Here is a 14,852-nt window from a genome sequence, read left to right as displayed (position 1 = left end):
TTTCCCTGGGTGGGGGGCACCCGAGAGTGTTGTCATCCGTTAAACCTGGGTGTCTTTTAATTTGGCCTGATTTAGTCTGATTGTGACTTCTGCATCAGCGGAGAGGTTTGTTGATTGGAAAATACTTAAGAAAAACCAGGGTGGAGACTGTAGGGCATCAAGGAGACAGCACAGAGGGCAGAGCTGTGGCCTTGGAGGACATTGAGCACTGCTTCACTCTCAGAAGTAGGGCTGGAGAGATGGCTCAGCGGGTTAAGGGCACTACTTGCTATTCCAGAGGTCCTGAGTTCAGTTCCCGGCAACCACATGGTGGCTCACAACCATCTGTAAAGAGGTGTGGTGCCCTCTTCTGGCCAGCAGACATGCACACAGACAGAATATTGTATACATAATAAATAAATTTTTTTTTTAAAAAAAGAAGTAGAACCAGATAAAGCCAGATTTGTTCCTGGTTGCGGGGGGGGGGGGGAGCAGGCTTTTGCTGGGGCCCTTTGCACTGCTGTCCCTGCTGTCCCTGGTGGTCTATGTCCCTGAGATCAATCAACAGCCCCTATGGTCCTGACTTCTTCCTTGAAGTTCCTGTGGCTTGTGTGTTCATTTCCTGTTGTGTGCTCTTCTAGGCTGGTCTGCAGAAGAGAACTGTGGGGCCCCAGGAGGCTGTCTGCTCTTCTGTGTTCTGGACTGTTCTAATAAATCCTCACCAATGGGGGACCATGTCAGCTCCATCTAATGAACCAGAAACACTAAGGCTACTCAGTGTTCAGATAAATCCCTTGCTCAGATCTCTGGCCCCCACCCTCACCCCTCCCTGAGTCAGCTCTGAGAAAGGAGAAAGTTCTCCCAAGTACTAGGGGCAGGGGAGGGATGCTCCCCAGTGTGACCCCTACCTGCACATTTTCTGGAGATGGGGTATAAACATGGTTTGTCCCTGACCTCATGCAGAAGTAAGTCTAATCCTCAAGTCAGATAGGCAATGGCTTTGAGAGGGTAGGACTGTGGTGTTCTGGCATTAGGGCCTCTGGGAGGTGGTCAGGATTAGATAAGGTTGGGGGCAGAAGAGGGAAGAAGGCCAGAGGAAACACACACACACACCTGTTCCTTATCTCACCAGGTGATGCTCTGTGCGGCTTTAGGTCTCTGGCAGCAGGAAAGCCGTTATTAACTGTAACCTCTTGACCTTGGGTCTTTTGAACCACGGATCAAGATAAATTTTTCTTTACCTGCCTCGGGCATTTACAATAGCAGTGAAAATTGGGTTGGGAGACCCAGTGAGGGGGGTGGGGGGCAGGGCAATGACTTTGAAAGCTTCTTGGTGCACATTTTGGATGCTTTTCCAACCTTAATGCCTGGGGATATCTTTCTCCCTCTTGAGATGGAGTGCTCCTCTCTCACCCTAGCCGTGACACACTCGCCTCCAAGCAGACCCAGGCAGGATCCACATGGCTGTCCCAGTTGTGAAGACATGGTACGGGTACGTGCACTCTGTCCATGCCCTCAGAGCCGCTGGTAGGGCTGGCAGCAGAGGAGTGGGGGATTGGAGGCAGGGTGTTGGGAGAAGTGAGCACCCACTGTGACATGGCCAGGATTTGTGCTCTATGTACTGTCATTCACCCCAAAAGATGAGAGAGGTGGCTGGACCTCATTGGCATACTCAGGCAGGGAGGAGGCCCGGGACTGAAGTATTTATTCGCATTTCCTTGGGGAGACACAGGCTTCCACCAGCGTGGCATTTACTAGTGATCGCTGTGGCCACAGTTCCCCACAACCAGGTCTCAGGAGCACCAGGCTACTGCCGCAGCAGGGGAGGACACCACCCCCTCCATCAGTCCCAGAGGACCGGCTTTTGTCTTACTTCCCAGAGAGCTTAACACCATTGTGGAAAAACATTTTATTACGCATGTTCAACTTGCTTCCAATGAAACGATGAATTTTTCACGTACAATGGCATCCGATGCTTGTCACCTCTTTTTTTCTTTTTTCTTTTTGTCCTCTCTCATAACCAGCACCCAAAAGTAAAACAAAACGGAACAGAGCCCACAGGCACAGTACTGAGTGTAAGTTAACTAGTGGGAAGTATATACATTTGACTTTAAAATGGAAAAAAAAAAAAAAAGAGCCAAGGTGAGGTGGCTGCCGAGGCGCCTTTCCTGGGCTGATCTAGCGAGCCGCAGACAGCTGCAAGCGGTTTGTCTTGCACCGGTTTGAATAGCACCATAAGACTGTGAGACGCTAGTGACACATCTGTGCAACCACAAAGGTACAGGTACTTGAGTCACAGTGCGGGTTTAACACAGAAGCATCACCGCTGTGAGCCCAGACCTCTGGTGGCTCTGGGTGAAACAGAACGGAAGTGTCACGGTGGAGCTCAAAGTGACCAGCCAGCGTTTGCTCAGAAAGCGCGTGCGTGTGGGGGAAGCACGGAGGGGCTTAACATTAACAGTGGGGCTCCTTCGGGGGACAGACAGGTGGCCGTGGGGCACGAGGGACAGTGCACACCTATGGGGACATGCCCACGCTTGCTCTGCCTAGGTGGGCCTCTGCAGACACACCAGGAGGACTATGTGGCTTCCTGAGCTGGCTATGCCGGCAATCTCTTTGCTTTCTGGCTCCAGGATATAAATATCTTTGGGTAAATTAACAAGATGCTGGGTTGAGGGAAAATTGGCAGCACCTTCCCCTCAACCCCCCTCCCCAAACTCCCTGGAATCTGTGGGTTTTAGAACCAAGTTGGGGAGTCTGCTGGTGAGCAGACGTGAGTTGGGGAGCAGTGTATCGCCCAGCATCGGGTGATGACTAGTGGGCTACTTCATCCCGACAGTCTCTCAGAGCACCTAAGGAGGCTTAGCACGACTCCTTTTCAATTCAAGTGGAATCAAATAAAGTCCCTGCCACCCCTACCACGTCTCTGTGATGGGCTAGTAAAAAAATCGAAAAACAAAAACAAAAACAAAACAAAAAACAAAAACAAACAAAAAAAAAACCTAAGCTAAAATAGAAACAGCACCAATAAATCAAAAAGCACTTAGAGATGATCACATGGAAACCGGCCCAAGAGCTTCTATCAGACACCAGGAGAAGACGGGCCTCAAGGTAGTTCCAAACATAAGCACCCACGAAACCCAACCAAGATGTGAAGCAAGGCTAGCCAGCCACAGTAGCCAGGAGACTGCCAGCTGGTCTGCTCTCAGGGAGCTCAGCCTGGTCACTTCTCTGAGCTCCTGGAAATAGGAAAGTTCTGTAGTAGGAGTGAAGGCATGGGGATAGAAGAGAGGACCTTCTCCATCTGTTCAGGTCACATCAGAATGGGTCAGTGACGACAGCTGTGAGCCGCGAAGAAGGTACTAGGCATGAGATCTGGGTTAGAGGACTTGATGGACGGGCAGCAATTTCAGCCAGGTGGTGTTCCTCCACAAGTCCCAGCACACCTTCCTTGTGCCCAGATACTGAAGTTCAACCCTTATGCTGCAGAACCCAGGACTGACTGATGTGTGTCCTCGGATGTCCTGAGCGGCATCCTAACTCCAGAAGAAAGGCCGATGGAAAGCTACTTGGCCAAGACGGAGCGTGTTTTTAATGTGCAAAGCCTTACTGAGTGCTGGCCAGAGTAGATATGCTTGGAGGCAGAGTGGGAGCTGGCACACCCCCGAGGGAGCTGAGGGCACCTTTATGTCAGGTACACAGGTACCCTGTGCACCATGTGCGCCTGTCCCATTTCATAGCACCTTAAGGAAAGGTTCCCCCCTCTTTCCCTGTGGGGTACACCTCTGAGCTCTGAAAAGGAGATGGCTCCCCAAATCTAGCTCTTCGGGGATGCCCCCCACACAGGTGGGGTGCAGAGTTACATGGCACTGGTATTCTTGTTGGTCTACTCAGATTTTAAACTCTCAGGGGCAAGGTTTCTAAGGCAAGGCTCAGGATTTTGAGACCATGTTTTTGAGGTGGGCACAGGCCAAGTCTTGATCCTTGGACTCAGGTAGCAGAGCCCTTTCCCAGAGAAGCCGTAGCTCAGGCTGGTCAACCAGGGCATTGCTGGCCTTCAGGACAGAGCCTCTTCCAATGTGATATCTCATTTCTAGGATATTTCCACAAAGCGACTTCAAGCCGGAGGAATTCAAATGTCAATGGAAAGCCAGTTCAGAAGCACTAAACACTCTTGCTTAATATCTCTCTCTCTCTCTCTCTCTCTCTCTCTCTCTCTCTCTCTCTCTCTCTTCTCAATAATTATCTGCCAGATGAGCCCCTTTGAGGTACATAAGATCTTGGAAGCTAAAATTCTTTTGTGACTCTTGTGTAGTTTTTCCTTGGGAAGCCATCCAGTGGCTGTTAACAGTATGTTACGTTCAGGACGAATGGCAAGGTCAAGTCCACTCTCTAGCTCTATGCAACTGTATTCTCAAGGCAGCCTTACTGTAGGCGCAGAGCGGTGCTTTGGGGGTCCTGGCTGCAGGGCTGGTGTGCTTTTGGGTGGGGTGAGGGCTCTCCACTCACTAACTGCCAGACCTCAGATCTTGAGTCAGAGCACTGGGCAAGCACCGTGCTGTATGTCATGAGCTTGGCGGAGAGGGCGGCTGGCGTATCTTATTTGCATAGAAGTCCCTACAGGTCTGGCAGCAGCGCTGGTACCACCGCATGTCCTGGCAGAGGTTCTTCTCTCGGATGACCCGGCAGTACACTGTCCATTGGTCTCGTGTGCATTTGTAGGTCAGAGCAGCTAAGGGGACAGCGGAAAGAACACACGAGTGCCCAGAGGTTAAAGCCCTGGTTAAATAGATAGAAGCCACCCAAGGCTGTATTGGTTTTTCTTACCTTCAAGTACGCATTAGCCTTACATAAATTCATGGACATCTAGGGCTATATAGATGCTATTTTCTCTTTTGGATCCACTTCTGCATCCAGCCCCTGACTGAGGTACCCTCATTGCCTTTTCAGAGTGGGAGACACTAGAGAGTTTGTTCTGAGCTTGGAGGAGCTGGTTTGTGATATACCATACTGCTTCTGTTGGCGTTTACAAAACACAGGGGTATGGAGCAGTGGACAGTAAAGGGTCTACAGAAGCATGAAGTTGAAGGGTAAACAAACAGTTCACATTTCTCTCAGGGTCTTAGTCCTCTAGAGAGAAAGCCTTGCATCCACGAGGTCCCTGAAGAGATACCACGTAGACTCACGCTGGCAACAGACATGGGTGTAGCCTCTACAAGCTCAGCGGCTCCCCCTGACTCACAAGGAAACTGCCTGAGAGCCCTTGGTGGCAGGTAAGGGGCTCTGCGTAGGAGTGTGGATGACTCAGGTGACAAGGCTCTGGGCATGCCCATCAGGAATCAGCTAGAGCGGGTTAACTGAGGTTGGAAGACCCATCCTGAAAGTGGGTGGCTCTTGTCCCATAGCCTGGGGCCTTGCAATGAATAAAAAGGAGGAAGGTGAACACCCGCGCTCTTTCTCTCTGCTTCCTGACTGTGGACACAGTATGGCCATTTGTCTCAGTGCCATGACCTCCCCAGGAGAGCGGACTGTACCCTTAAAGCGTAGCCCAGCAACCCCTTCCACAAGTTCCTTTGGTCAGTATTCTGTTGACGCAGTAGATGGCCCTCATGTCATCCCGTCACCGGCTGGACTATGGACGTGTAAGCAGTCTTGTTCTGAGCACCGGGAGCTGAACTGCTTACAGGAAGCCTGCCACCTCTCCACCCCGTCTATGTGCAGCTCCATCACGGCACAGAGGGCCCGTGCATTTATCCTAGTCACTCTTTCCAGAAGGAAGTATGGCTTTCACTCCCCACACAGAAGGGGGGTCAGGGTTGAGGCTGTCCTGCCCTTGGCAGAAGAATGAGAAGGATACCCCAAGGATTGTGTGGGTGTGGGGGGGGGGGGATGGACAAACACCTCTGAACCTTCTTCAGCCCCAGCAAATACTGGCGCCTCTAGTGCTCAAAGAAGGTGGCTCTCTGGCTTACAACAGGGGGACAGTGGCACCCGGGAGCCAGGGTCAGGGGAGGGTACTCACCAAGGCGAGGGGAGGTGATGGTGTTGACATTAATCTTGTCATTGCAGACCTCCTGGTGGCACTGTCTGTAGGCTGCTGGCTTGGACAGAGTGGGGCACTCACTGCCATGGCGTCCAGTCACCTTGTGCATGCACTGCACCACACGGGACTGGAGCCCCTTCCCGCAGGTGGACGAGCACTGCCAGAGAGAGGGATAGCCTGGGCTAAGGGGTCTATGAGATATCCCTCCCATAGAGCCACTCCTGGGCACGTCATTCCCAAGGGCCTACAATGGCTGCAAGTCAAGGATGCTCATTGCCTGCTAGAAGCATGCTATGTCTCACTGAAACATACACCGAATCCTTGGCCCCCAGATGCTGGGACAGGCCCTGAGGCATTGGCCAGTCAATGGTTCATCTTGACTGCAGACTTGATGAGATTCAGAATCACCATGGAAACAACTCTTTGGGCATCCCTTTTCGGTAATAATGACTAGATTGGGCTGAAATGTGAAGAACCAGTGTGAGTGGCGCGTTGCCATGGGCTGACAGGTCCTGGACTGAATGTGCTGAACACCAGCAACCAAACTTACCACTTCCTGACTGTGGGAACAATGTAACCAGCTACCTTAAACACCTGCCTTTCCCACCATGAAGGACTGTATGGAAAACCTTAAACAGAAGTTGATTTTATCTGGTATTTTGTCAATGCAATGTCACTGATACAGAGGTGATCAGGCAAGGTAACGAGGGCAAGGCGCCCCGATGAGATTAATGCCTTTATAAGAAGAAGACTAGAATGTTCTCACCATCAAGTGAGGATGACAAGATGGCTCCCTGCAAACTAGGGGACACCGGCCCCATGTTTTGGTGACCCTGGCATAAACACAACTGCTCGACCAGTCTTTACATCTCAGCACAGAAGTCTGAGCAAGATGAGACCCTTGATGATGACAAACTTGTGTGTCCTCAGCCATATCTCCTACCACACACAACATTCTCACTGGCTCGAGCACAATCCTACTTAGAGAAGGACTGTCAGTGGCCCATGCCTGCAGCGTCTGCTGACTGCATGAGGCATCCATGGAACGTGCCTTTGGCCCTCGAAGTTTGGGAACGTGCATCCCATGTTTTCAAGGACCAGTTTCCCTAATGGTGTTTTTCTAAGTCCCACCCATGGCAAGTGATCCAGACTGTCTCCCAGGGTAGCTTAGTCCTCTCCCTGGATTTGGCTCTGTTTTTACTCTTCCCAGGACCCCATAAGTCATTTCTCCACTAAGTTGGTTTCCTCCCAAGTAGAGACCCACAGCCACGTGTACACCTTGTTCATCTGGTGTCCCCAGAGCACCCCTCCCCGATTTATGGGGTCCTGAGGACACTCTGCAAAACTGTAATATAGCCCAGGCTGCACAACAGCCCAGCTGGAGTTAATAACAGCATCCAGGTAGGGAGAGAAAAGGATGTGTCCTTAAAATGCGGCGTGCACAGAGAAAGCCAGGTGCTATTCTTAGCCCTGTTTCCTTGAGTCTCTCCCATCCCATCCTAGAATGGGAGGTGATGGGGAGTCATCACAGGCCCAATGGAGGCACTGGTGTACCATTTTGCCCATGGAGTCATTGCCAACTCCCTTTCAGAGAGATTTCTGGGAGCAGGGACTTTGCCTTCCTGTCTAACAAGCAGGATCATGCTGTGGAGTGTAAACATTCAAGGGCATGCCGTTTGGAAAGATCACTAGTCTTCAACCACAAAAGAAGGCAGCTCCTTCCCCCCCCCCCAGGGGCCCCTCAGCATGTTCCGACCAGCTCAGACTCTCTGATGTGCAAGGCTGTCCCTAACCCTGGCTTCGTGCCCAGGTCTGTGTCCCGGATACACCCACCAGAGGCTTCCCACCACCCAGAGAATTCAGCCGGCCTCGCCAATGCAGATTTCTAGGTGCCAACCTTAACCTCAGGAGTCCATATCAGGGTTCATAGATGTCTGAGGGCTGCTGAGGTGATACAAGGAAGTTCCCACTCACAGGGAGCCCTCAAACATGCTAGAGCAATGTGAATTTTAGGGGTGTCTTACAGGAAGCTAGGACTGGCTGCAGGAGTAACCTGGTGAGCTTTGAAATAAAAAGATGCTGATGTCTCAACCCCCACAAAGAAGTACATCAGGGAAGGCCAGGGACATCACTCTTTTTTTTTTTTTTTTTTTTAAGATCGTTAGGTGGTTGCAGTGGGTATCTGGGATTGAAAGCCCCGACTTAACCCGCATTTCTGTGCTCTGGAGAAAGGCGAAGAACTCCTCCCACGAAGCCATCATGTATTTCTATCCAGCTAGGCATGGTTAAGCTGGAACGACGTCCAGCTGCAGACCCGACTGCCGGGTTTATGCAGAGCTGACAGGTGGGCTCGGATGGAGGCAGCAGTCACAGCTCCCATTCAAATAAATGCTTCATGTTTTTGTAAAGAAGAAAACTGCTCTGGGCTCAGGGGCATGCTTTCAAATATTTCGTAGCTGAAGTAGCGTTTGGGAAAACGCCACTCATCTGAATAACCTCAACAGAGGTTCATTTATGGGTCTTACGGAAGATGGCCCAGAGGTTAAAAAAAATGAAGGCAAAAATTTTAGCTACTGACTCCTAGAGACAGGATTTCAGAATTACAAAGGGGGGGGGGCGGCATAAAATGTATAAAGACCACATATCGAAGTAATCACACCTACCGAGTCCACTTGAATAAGGCCAGTGACAGAAAGGTCAGAGAGATTGTCAGAGCAGTCACACCAAGGAAGAGCAAAGCCACACCATCTGGTACAAAGCCATTATCAATGCAATTTCACACTGACTTGGGACCATCCCATCAGGTGAAATGTCAAGCCATGCCAGTCAACACAAATCTACATGAAGGTTTATGCTGTGAGGCCCCTGGGGAGCATCCCACTCAGAGGCGGCTCAGTGAAGCTGGAGGGATGGAGCAGATAACACAAATATCCCATCATGATGGACAGAACTATATCATTCAGCGTTCATAAGGCTCCATTTAAAACTTGTAGAAAAAGAAAAGGGCTATGTCTAATCCAGATGCCTAACACACAAGTTTAAATAATTGGGGCCAGCGGGATGGCTCAGCAGGTCAAGGTGCTCTTGCTAAGTACAAGGAGAGAACTAAGTTCCTCCCTAAATTTCCTCTGACCTCATAGGCCTGCTATGGCATGTGGGCCTTAGTATCCCATACTAAGGGCTTCTTGGGAAATAAGAGCGGCGAATTCCCACTGATGATCCTTTTACACTGGCTGCGTTTCGGTTTGAGCCTGCCCCTAGCCTGAGTCATACAACACAGTCTTGTTGGAAAGGTCGTTGGGTTGAGTTTATCATATTAGGGAGTGGCTGGTGGGAGGTGAGCCTGTCGGCACCCTGCAGAAGTCTGGGAAATTACGGGCCTCAATAAACATGGGAAGAGTTATCATTATCTTAATAGCAAAGGTGTGACTGAGGATAAAGTAAGCTGCAGGAGGCACACAAGGAGGTTGCAGGAGTTAAAACAGGAAGTTGCAGGAGGTTGAGGGAGGCACACCAGGAGGCTGCAGGAGGCACACCAGGAGGCTGCAGAAGGAGCACCAGGAGGCTGCAGGAGGTTGAGGGAGGCACACCAGGAGGTGGCTCTCTTCTTTAGTTCGTCAGGCTGCTACCCTGTCACTAGAATCTAGCTCAGGGTTGATCTGACAGCCAGATCTCCAGGAGCACAATTGACGAGAAGGGACTGTTTCTGCGTGGCACCTTTCTGGGACCCCAGGCTCGAGTTACAGAGAACAGAGGCATACTGTGAATTCCATTCTGCGGCCTCCCCTAAGGCCCCAGCCCTAATTAAACACTGAGGAGTCGACAGTGTCTCCTGATAGCATCGGATTCTGCCCCGGAGCCTTGCTGGGAAGCCATTCTTCAGGCTTTTACAGCCTAAGCAAACATATCTATACAAACGGATCTGGTCTTGTCTGAAGCTCTCCCATGGCTGCCCCCACCCCTTCGGTAAAGTGGCTCGGTTCATCAGCATTTACTGTGGCTCCCTAAGACTCAGCCCAGACAGAAGTAAACCCGCCATAAATTCATGAAGGAAAGCTTATGTCCGGTTAAGTAAAAGACGCTCTCCTCCCTGTCCTTTTGGGAGCAAACATCTATAAAACCCTTTGTATTCTGCCTGGTGACCATGCAGCCCCAGCACCCTTTGCTTGAGCAAGAAGGGAGAATCAAAATCAAAGACACCTGAGGCAGAGGTGCTCTGGGAGAAAAACAGTGTGAAATAAAGATTTTCCGTGGTTCAGTGGTTGAGCACTTCCTTAGGTGCAGGAAGAGACCCTGGTTTACAGCTTCATCCGCAGCAGCACAAAAACAAAACAAAAAATAAACCAGCAACCAAGAAACTAACAACACCCCACTTACACTAAAACCAGTCAGGATGTAAACTCAGGAAGTACACAGAGATTAAGCTTGGATTTTCTCATATGCTCTTAAAAGCAAATTACCAAGTGACTAGGAAAAAAAGAGATTGTTCCCTGGTTGGAGAAGTTTAGGCAAACAGGAGGAAACGGGTTGTCGGGCCCTTGTGACACTGTGCAGCAGTAGCATCGCCTGGCGTCTCTCAAATAACAGTAATTATAATAGCCATTATGAGCAGGATCTGCCTGTTACTGCGTCCTGGGCTTACCGACGGTCTAGTTCTCACTTTGACAGCCACTTGGTCAGTGTGGTGCTCGGAGCACAGTGGCTGATGATCTGAAGGAGACAGGTGCACCTTTCATAGCAGGGTGTGAGCTATAAGAAAGCTGAGCAAGCCAGTAAGCAGCACCCCTCCATGGCTTCTGCATCAGCTCCTGCCTCCAGGTCCCCGCCCTGCATGAATTCTTGTCTTGGCTACCTTGGATGCTGAACTGTGCTATGCAAGCCTGAGCCGGATAAACCCTTTCCTCCCCGACTTGCGTTTTGGTCATATTGTGTTTCATCGAAGTACTAGAAACCCTAACAAGACACTGCTCAGGGATCTGTTCTGCACGTTGTACTTTCTATGTTGCCATTTCTATCTCACAGACAGGAGGTGTTGTTCCTTTTGGAAACTACAGCTCCCAGATTCCTCCTGGATTACGGATACCTGCGCGCGCGCGCACAGGTGCAGGTCATTTCTCCCAGATACCCTTGCGCTTCTCGTTAAAAAGCGAGCTTCCACGAGGTCTCGCTCTCTCTTGCCCTTTACCCTTGTGTGTCTTGCACACCTGTCCCTTATCGTGTCCCCCTCCACCCCCCATTAAAGTGCACCCACGTGGGGGCCGCGTGTCTGTGTCTCCTTTCGCGTGTGTCTTGTCTGTCCTGTATTTGTCTACACACACACCCGCTTTAAAAGAATAATAGGAGGAGCCCAGGCCACTTGCAGACTGGTGGAGAAGACTCCCTTGGGGCTTTTTAAGAGGCCCTGTAAGTCAGACCAGCTCCTTCTAAGGGTACTTAACTGCTACCAGGAGGTCAGTTGTCATTTTGATCTTTTTGGTAGGAGAGACATCAGATTTCACCTGTGTTAGTTAGATCTCAGATTCAGGACAAATGGCTAACCTAGGTACCTATTTAACATATCAAAGTGGACTCTGGTCACCACCCTCCCTCAGTCTCTACCTATTACAGAATCACCCTAGCATATTCCACCCCTACCCTAAACTCTCCAGCCCAGGGACTGCACTGGGCCCCTTCCCCCAGCTCCTCTGATACCTATTTAACCCCGCCATTTTGGCTATACTGATCTCTTGGTCTCCCAGGTTGCTCCTGACTTCTTGGCTCCTCTCTTAGCCCACCTGTCCTCCCTCCCCCTCTCTCCCTGTCCCTCACTCCTTTTAAAACACCACCCACTCTAATCCCTTTGCAACAGTTCATTTCTCATGGGGAAAATCTCACCGTTTCAGTGGTTGAAGGACATGTGTGATCTTGACTAGCTAGGAAACATTTCAACTTTAGATTCGCAGTCATACTAAAGAACCGACCCTTGTCCCGGTTTAAGTGTCCCACACCTCCAGGCTGAACATAGGCTCTGCATTTAATGGGGTGCAATGAATTATTGGAAGTAGAAAGTTCTGTTGTGTCCTCGGAGGTAGACAGAGCAGGTCAGAACAATGGCAGGGAGGGGAATATGATTGTGTTCCTTGTACTCTAGCGAAGGGTTGGCTGCTTGTTGGAGTCAGGATGATAGAATGAGATCCTTGCTCAGTTCTCCCAGGCTCTGAGCATTGAGGTCTCCAGTTACTCCCAACAATGTTGTACAGGTATAGAGTATTAGGTTCAAAGTGGCTTCCCAATGGCAGCGCAGTTGACAATGTCCTAAATGACAGTCTGGGTTCAAACTCAGGTTGAACTCTGGCTGGGTAAACAGAAAGGTTACCACTTAAACAGCATTCCTCGAAAACCTTGTGAAGCAGGGTTTCTGTTTGTCAGGAAAAGCCATCCCCCTGCCACCACCACCCTGCAACTGCGTCTGACAACGGGACCTCTAGACCTAGCTCCCTGTTAACTCAAGCAAACCTGTAATAGATCAAAGTCACGACTCTAGGTCCCGTTATGTTCTGATGTCCTCAAAACTGGGAAGGCTGTCCCCACCTTCTGCTGTTCTCTGTCCCTAAGAGACAAAGCCTGGCTGTTTTGACTCCTCAAAAAAAACCTTTCTTTCTACCTAGAGAGTCGGCTTGTTTGGTAGTTTCACTGTGCCCTTGTTACATTTAGTACCGACACCTGGGAGGTACTGCCTGCCCCCCCTTCCCTAGTCCTGGTTCCTCCTCACTGAAACAAACTGCTATTTGATTCTCCTGGGCTTGTATTGTTCGTCCATGCTGGCTTCTGTCACTTACCATATTCGGTCTAAACGGTAGAGCCTACCACTTCAGCTGCTTCTCTTCTCCACCTGCGTTCCCTACCCGTTTCTTCCTGCCTACTCGGGTGGGTGTCCTCTCACAGCTGCCTGCTCTCTTTCTTACTCATTGGGAGCTTGCCATGCACTCCTGGGCACCCATCACATGGCAAGGGATGCCTCTCCCCTGAGATCCTGGGCATCTCACTGACAAATCTCCATCCTCTGGGGATACCCTCAGGGATTTCGACACTGTTTTATGGCACTTACCCCTTACAGTGTCTCCCTCTCTGTGCCTTTTGTCCTTTGGGATCCTCCTTCTGGCGGGACTCCTACTTAAGGTAAGTCTCATCTACCTCCTATTTGCTTTGGTCCTGCAGATTCTTTATTGCTACCTTTTCTTCAAGGGCCGTTCCCTTCCTTCTTCTCATTCAAGCTTAGACTGCTGACTTCTCATTCAAGCTTAGACTGTTAGCTTCTCATTCAAGCTCTTCTCATTCAAGCTCTTCTCATTCAAGCTTAGACTGTTGACTCCTCTCCCCTGCCTTCTTTAATCTTTTCCCCTCCTTGGACTGAGATATTATTAAGTCTCATTGCCTTAATTTTACTGAAAATATGGCTTGGCCCCCATACAAGCTTGACAGTCTCAGTGGCCAGGGAACGGCCCATTCGATTTCCAGATTCTCTCAGATTGCGACAGCTTCCATCACGCACAAGCAGATGATCCAGAAACTCTCATCTCTAAGCCTTCTTTGTTCTCCCCTCCCGCTTTCTCTAAGCTGTCTTTGCTCTCTTCTCTCAGGCCTCCGTCTGATCACTGGGTTCAGTCTTACAGAGATTCAAATGTCTGTTGTGTACGAATAATATTGGAAAAGTCAACACATGCTGTTTTAGTCTACTAAAAAGCTGGCCCTGGAGATGCCCACTTTAGATCCAAGCATGTTGTTGCCAAAGCCTTTGTTCTGGGCCAGGATAGCCACCTGAGTCTGTGACAGGAAGAAAGAAAACAAAACAGAAAAGCCCAGTGAAAAGACATTTTGTTTTTGAGAACAGCTAGGAGGTAAGCCATTTCCAATAGGAGTTACTGATGGCTAAATATAGTTACATCACACCTCTACGATATTTTGGATAAGGTTTATATATTCCTAAGGTTATAATGGTCTGTCTATTCAGGTTAACAGAAACTGACTTAAAAATATGTCTAACCATTCTTGTCTTTCCTAATGCTGTTAATCTTTAGCAATTTGGAAAAACTTGAGTCATAAAAAAATGATATTTTGTAAAAAGTAGATTATAAAAGAATCAGGAAAATGATGTTCCCAGTATCTCCATGGAATGTATTTATCGTTTAAGGTTTACTTTGATATTAAGGGTTTTTCTATTCAAAATTCATAAATTATTATTATTATTATTATTTTTGGTTTTTCAAGGCAGGGTTTCACTGTAGTTTTAGAGCCTGTCCTGGAACTAGCTCTTGTAGACCAGGCTGGCCTCGAACTCACAGAGATCCGCCTGCCTCTGCCTCCCGAGTGCTGGGATTAAAGGCGATTCTAAGACACAAATGTAAGAGGTTTAAAATTAGGAAATCATTGTAAACTGCTGAAGATACTTAAAACATAAAAGTTAATGGGCAGTCACCTTATAAGTGATGAAATTCTTTAATGTACTTAGAATTATGTTTGAGTTATGCTAAGTATTTATGTAATTTATTTAGAGGGACACGCTTGGAGAGAAAGACCAATTCATATCCCCCATTAGACAGTCTTCTGTATATGCTATTAAAGTTAAGCCTGAGGCAAGTAACTGAAAACAAGTTTAAAGTAAACTTAAAGCTTGCTTAATGTAAATGATATTCAAAATCAGGCATATTAAAATAAAGAACTTAAAAGGCCAGTTGATAGCCCTCAAACCCTCAGAGAGATTTGAATATGGCATTTAAGGTGTTTAATGGGAGGGAGAGGCAGGAAAAGATAGAAAAGGCTTCTCAAGATAGAAATACCAGCTTCTGGCAGC

At 49.1% G+C, this 14,852-nt stretch overlaps 1 protein-coding gene across 1 annotated transcript in view; it reads right to left on the bottom strand.

Moving 5' to 3' along the window:
- Positions 1-1,873: 1,873 nt before the first annotated feature.
- Positions 1,874-14,852, bottom strand: part of Adamts17 (ADAM metallopeptidase with thrombospondin type 1 motif 17) — a 295,911-nt gene continuing 282,932 nt past the window's right edge. The window contains exons 22-23 of the mRNA XM_050149201.1: positions 6,002-6,179; positions 1,874-4,711 (exon numbers count right to left, since the gene is read on the bottom strand). Of these exons, the coding sequence (XP_050005158.1) occupies positions 4,545-4,711; positions 6,002-6,179 (345 nt within the window). The 3' untranslated portion in view covers positions 1,874-4,544. The remainder of the gene's footprint in view (positions 4,712-6,001; positions 6,180-14,852) is intronic.

Source organism: Alexandromys fortis, unplaced genomic scaffold, assembly GCF_014885135.2.
Source record: "Alexandromys fortis isolate MF-2015 unplaced genomic scaffold, M_Fortis_MF-2015_v1.1 scaffold_67, whole genome shotgun sequence".
Taxonomy (NCBI): domain Eukaryota; kingdom Metazoa; phylum Chordata; class Mammalia; order Rodentia; family Cricetidae; genus Alexandromys; species Alexandromys fortis.
The sequence above is the reverse complement of the archived record's forward strand: the minus strand, read 5'-3'. Positions and strand labels throughout refer to the sequence as shown.